Consider the following 6,000-nt stretch of genomic DNA (forward strand, 5'->3'; position numbering starts at 1 on the left):
TCTCTCTCTCTCTCTCTCTCTCTCTCCCCCTCCCTAACTCTGCCTGTCCAAAAAAAAAAAAAAAAAAAAAAAAGATAACATTCTGTAGTAGTCATATAGAGAGGTCTTTCAACAAAAAATCAGCTGGTGTCCATATGGGTTTATTTCTGGACTCCCACTTCCAGTCCCCTGATCTGTATGTCTGTCCTCAACCAGCATTTCTGTCTCGACTGCTGTTGTCCGAGCATGTTTGAAATTGGAAATGAGGATCCTCCAACTCTGTTCTTTTTGACTGTTCTGGGTCCCGTGAGCTTCCATATAAATTTGCGGGTCAGCTGATCAACTTCTTCAAAACACAGCAGCTAGGACTCTGTGAGCAGGACTGCACTGAACTACAGTTCAATGTGGGGGGAACTGACTTCTAAACAACGTCAGGCTTTCCTTCTGTGAACACTGAATGTTCTTCCATTTGTAATGCATGAGGGGATGATAACGATGCAGCTAAGTCACTAGGAAAACAGAAATGATACCACTTGGTTATGGGATTATGGATGATTTTGATTTTTTTTTTTTTTTTGACAGGCAGAGTGGACAGTGAGAGAGAGAGACAGAGAGAAAGGTCTTCCTTTGCCGTTGGTTCACCCTCCAATGGCCGCCATGGCCGGCGCGCTGCAGCTGGCGCACCACGCTGATCCGATGGCAGGAGCCAGGAGCCAGGTGCTTTTCCTGGTCTCCCATGGGGTGCAGGGCCCAAGTACTTGGGCCATCCTCCACTGCACTCCCGGGCCACAGCAGAGAGCTGGCCTGGAAGAAGGGCAACCGGGACAGAATCCGGCGCCCCGACCGGGACTAGAACCCGGTGTGCCGGAGCCACAAGGCGGAGGATTAGCCTAGTGAGCCACGGCGCTGGCCTTGATTTTATTTTTATACATTTCTATACTTTCCAAAACTTTGACTTCATATTCTTTATATATGCCAAAATAAATCATTTTTAAAGGAAAATATTATATAATAAAATATATGTACACCTAAAAAGTATTTCATAAATGTGGCACACATTGTTTTGAAGATTGACTTATTTATCTGAAAGGCAGAGTTACAGAGAGGCAGAGGCACAGAGAGACAGAGAGAGAAGGCTTCCATCCGCTGGTTCATTCCCCAAGCAGCCACAATGGCTGGAGCTGGGCACATCCAAAGCCAGGAGCCAGGAACTTCTTGTGGGACTCCCATGTGGGTGCAGGGCCCAAGGACTTGGGCCACTTTCTACTGTTTTCCCAGGCCATAGCAGAGAGGTAGATCTGAAGTGGAGCAGCTGGGATTACAACTGGTGCCAATACGGGATGCTGGCACAGCAGTGGGCAGCTTTATCTACTACACTGCAGCACCAGCCCCAATGTGGCACACATCTGGAAACAGAAATACTTGGGGGCCGGTGCTGTGACACAGTGGGTTAAGCCACCGCCTGCAGTGTCGGAATCCCATATGGGTGCCCGTTTGAGTCCTGGCTGCTCCACTTCCAAACCAGCTCTCTGTTATGGCCTGGGAAAGCAGTGGAAGATGGCCCAAATCCTTGAGCCCCTGCACCTGTGTGGGAAACCCAGAAGAAGCTCCTGGCTCCTGGCTTCGGATCCAATGTGGCCATCTGGGGAGTGAACCAGCAGATGGTAGACCTCTCTCTCTGCCTCTGCCTCTGCCTCTCTGTAACTCTGCCTCTCAAATGAATAAATAAATCTTCAAAAAAAAAAAAAAAGAAACAGAAATGCTTGGAAGATTTTTCAATATACGTGAATATACCACTCTTCATTTTTGGACATTTATTCATCAAAGTGTACTGACTGTGACCTATATAGCAGACACTATGATGGTAATGTGTGAACTAGTTTAACACAATAGACATGATTGCACCCTCATAAAGCCTCCATCTGATGTGAGAGAGACAACACACAGGCAGAGGAGCACACAGAAATGCAACTGACAGTCGTGCCAAGTGTCCTTGAAAGCGAGCAACAGGTGTTGCCATGGAGGAGGACGGTGGCACAGGAAGAACCCCTTGGTGTAGTGGTCAGGAAGTGCCCTTGAAACATCAATCATGTTTGAGCTGAGACCTGGGGACCAGGTAGGAACCTCAGTGGTGGTTTTAGATGTCTGTCAAACACCTACTCAAGATAAGCAGTTTCCTACACAGAAGGTTAAAAATCGAAAGCTTTAGAAGTTCAAAGGGCAAATAATTTCAACAAACAGCAATCTCCGTCACCTTCTAAAACATGATATGCAGGGTCTAAAAAAAATTCAAGACCATAAAATATGGGGTGAAGTCATTGTAGGGTTGGTGAGATGCCCCAGGACAGCCTGTTGCTGTCCCCGGCACTGCGCGCCATCCCTGGGGCATTTTCTGCCGCACCTCAGCTACTGGTGGGGATGATCCTGGCTCCCTTCACAGCCTGGGATTCTCTGGCAGAAGCAGCGACGCCAAGAATCTCCAGTTAGTCCACGCCTTTTTTGTCTGGCAGGGAAGCCTAGCCCAAGAGAGTACTGAAGACACAGAGCCTGCCCCTCCCCACGTTTCCCTCCAGTCTGCCTTCCAAACCTGAGATTGTGAGCCCTTTCCTGTTTAGAATGGAGGCTAGGCTGAGGACAAGACGCCACCCAGGTAAATGTGGGTTTTATTGAGGTACTGATTGCTACTTGCTCACCAGTATCTGTGTCCTGCTGTCAGTTCCAGAACTCAGTCTTTGCTAAGGAGCCAACATGCCTCGTCTGAATTACACACTTGCTGCAACTCCACTGCAGGTAGGGGTGGACACACGATGTAGCTGACCACTACAACGTCAATCGAGGGATCCGAAGGCTCTGCTCTCACGAGCAGGTTCAACTCATTTCCGCTTCCCTCTACGTCTGCTCCCCTAGAACTGGAAGATGAGGCTGGAGCTGAGCAGTCTTTGGACTGTGAGACAACCACGGAACCTGCACGTGCTGTATGTGAGCAGTGATGGGGGAGAGAAGGGAGGAAGCTGGACACTGACACCACCGTGGAGCTGTGCCCAGCCTGCTCAGCCCACGCCAGACTCCTGCCAGCCGACAAAGCCAATCTTACTCGCCTGTGGTTAGCTTCTGTGATGCACAGCAAACCGAAGCCCTAACCGACACAGCTGCTACAGTGAGCTTAAACTTAACATCTTTCAAAGGATTTAGAGGAAATGTTAAGGTTAAATGCAGGAAGTCCATGTTTCATGTTTCAGACAAAAGTCACCTTCCACGGCAAGCCTACTGGCCACTCCAGAATGGTAAGGAAAGATGAACCAGAAGAGGCAGCACCTGTTACCTTCATTAACCCCAGCCGCCAAGCTCTGCCAAGAAAATCTGGACTCCGGGCAAAACTGTCCTTGCCACACAAACACCCCTCCAGGCAGGCTCCCGCTCAGTGAGGCTGTCCCCCCACTCTCCTACGCGGGAGTTCTGCCATTCAGACTGCCAGGGCTACCACCACCCAAGCTCAGCTTCGGGTCCATGACTGCGCACGGCTCCCCAGAAGCCCTTCTTCACACACATGCACCTTCTTACCACGTCTCATCTCCAGACACTGGAACCACACAGGACAGGGCAGCCATCACGGAGAATGCTGTATCCACACAGAAAGTGCGGCTGCAATGACACAGCCCCCGCAGAGGAGCAAGCGGACAGGCAGCCGGGAGTGTTCCTTACCCACTCCTGCCCCTGAAAAACTAAACTTGGCTGTGGACTAAATGAGATCACAGCCTTTACCTAGGCAAACAACGAAGTAAACCACACAAGGGATTTTTTTTTTTTTTAAATCCCAGAATCAAAATAGGAAAAGACGTCCAGATAAAAATCCACGTGGGACCAATCAGAATTACACACTATTTTCATTTCAGAGCAGAATTATTCCATAATTTTTTAATGTCTCCCTCGTGTTTCTCAAGGAAATTTCAAAAGATAACCAACTGCAGCTAAGAAGGGTCCCCAGGAAACTTTTTTTCCAGTCTTCAGAACTGTTCGGGGGATCACCAGGAGACCAGGAGGCAGCCCCCGACTGGGGGCAGAGATCACGGGCGCCTCAGGGGCACCTGCTGCACCGGGCTCGGGCGGCCTCGTCCACCCCAGCAGACCAATGCGGCCGGGGTCTCCTAGGACTCCGTGCGCCGGACAGGGACGCGCACTCGGGCAGGAGGAAGTGGCGGGGGGCGAGCGGAGCCGGGGGTCTCGGCGTCGCCCTCCACCCGGAGCGGCCGCCTGCGGCTCCCGGCACCCGCACGCCCGCCCCAGCGAAGTTCCCACCGACGCCGTCGCCCGCCGCGCAGGCGGGCGCGCCCCGGGACGTCCCCCGAAACAAAGCCAGCGCGGAGGAAACCCGCAGCCGCGAGCGCACCGAGCAGCCCCCGGCCGGACGCGGTCCCGCCCCGCGCTCTGGGGCAACTTGCGCGAAGTTGGGGCGCACGGGCGGGGGGCGGCCCCTGCCCCTACCTGCTGATGTAGCCGTCGCCATCGCCGTCGCACGTCTGGAAGAGGAGCCGCACGCGCTCCTCCTCGCCGGTGCTGGACGTGTCGCTGCCGCCGCCGCCGCTGCCGCCGCCGCTGCCCGCGCTCCCCGCCGCCGCCGCCGCCATCATGCGCGGCCCCGCGCGGCGGCCGCCAACCTGCGGGCCGAGCATGCCCAGTGGCCGCGCCGCCGCCGGGGGCTCCGCCTCTCCGGGGGTCCGGCCCCGGCGGCCCCGGCCGCGCGGGGTCGGTGCGGCGCCGCGCCTGGCACGGGCGCCCACTCCGGGCCCGCGCCCGTCTCCCTGGACGCGGGGCGGCCGGCCCCTCTCCGCGAATGCCCGCACCCGCGACCCTCTCGGCCACGGTCTGGCTTCCTCGGAGTCCCGGGCAGGATGCTCCTGGCCCCCGCCCCGGGTCCGCGACCGCAGTGCCGTCCCGCAGGTGCTAGGGGCGCGCGCCCAGCGGGGTTGGGCAGATTGCCGGCGCCCACCCGGTGCCCGGCAGCGGTCAGCGCCTGTTGCCCCCAACCTGCAGGAGAGAAAACTGAGGCGAACGCGCGCGCTGCAGCGTCCCGGGCAGAGCAGGCTGGCGCGGGGCCGCCGACTCATCCCTGCGGCCGGCTGACCGCCAGGCTCTGGAAGGCGTGCGCTCTGGCGGAGCGAGCGAGAAGCCAGCCCCCGGCCCCTGGTGTTTGAGCCCGGCCGGCCCTCAGCCACCAAGCCGCTGCAAGGATGGTGGTTCTGGGCTGGTTTCGTTTGTTTTGTTCATTTAGATTTATTTATTTATCTTGAAAGAGTTAGAGACCTTCATCTGCTGGTCCACTCCCCCAGATGGCCTCAGGGGCCCCTCGCCCCCTGACCTGAGCCGGGAGCTCCGGGTCTCCCGCGTGGGTGGCAGGGGCGCAAACGCCAGGACCATCGGCTGATACCCCACCCCCCACCCCCACCCCCACCCCGGGAGCATCAGCAGGGAGCTGGAGCAGACGCGGAGCAGCCGGGATCCGAACCAGCAACCACAGAGGATGGCGGCTGTCATAGGTGGGGCTTTACCACCAGGCCAGAGCGCCTCGGGCCCCATGAGGTTTTTTAATGCAGCAGCAGGAAGCCAGGTCAGAGGGAAGGGGCCACCGCCCTCCTCCTCAGCACCCGCACCCCTGCATGTGTGCCTACTCTAGTTCTTGTGGGATGGGCACCCCCCGTATTTCAGGGCCCTTACAGTGGGACAGCACACATGATCAACTCAGAAAAGCTTTGTCAGTCTCCCGGACACCAGTAGCTCAGAGCTGCTACGGGTGCTACACATACTCCTGTTCACAGGAGGGCGAGAACTGAAAATCTGAATTTAAAGATAATGTGGGGTCGGCTGACTGCTCCACTTCTGATGCAGCTCTCTGCTATGGCCTGGGAAAGCAGTAGAAGATGGCACAAGTCCTTGGGCCCTGCATCCACATGGGAGACCCCGAAGAAGCTCCTGGCTCCTGGCTTCGGAACAGCAAAGCTCCGGCCTGGGCCATCTGGAGGCTCC

The 6,000-nt window shown here is 56.2% G+C and overlaps 1 protein-coding gene across 4 annotated transcripts in view; it reads right to left on the reverse strand.

The window, feature by feature from the left end:
• Positions 1-5,339, reverse strand: part of LOC149125987 (uncharacterized) — a 171,737-nt gene extending 166,398 nt beyond the window's left edge. For 2 of the 4 annotated variants that reach the window (XM_089334801.1, XM_089334800.1), the window contains exon 1: positions 4,462-5,331. In XM_089334801.1, the coding sequence (XP_089190927.1) occupies positions 4,462-5,084 (623 nt within the window). In that variant the 5' untranslated portion in view covers positions 5,085-5,331. Of the gene's footprint in view, positions 1-4,461 lie in introns of all 4 variants that reach the window. The other 2 variants (XM_089334799.1, XM_089334802.1) reach the window with 2 other exon arrangements.
• Positions 5,340-6,000: the final 661 nt, after the last annotated feature.

Source organism: Oryctolagus cuniculus, chromosome 6, assembly GCF_051225735.1.
Source record: "Oryctolagus cuniculus isolate XC-2025 breed Fujian yellow rabbit chromosome 6, ASM5122573v1, whole genome shotgun sequence".
NCBI lineage: Eukaryota > Metazoa > Chordata > Mammalia > Lagomorpha > Leporidae > Oryctolagus > Oryctolagus cuniculus.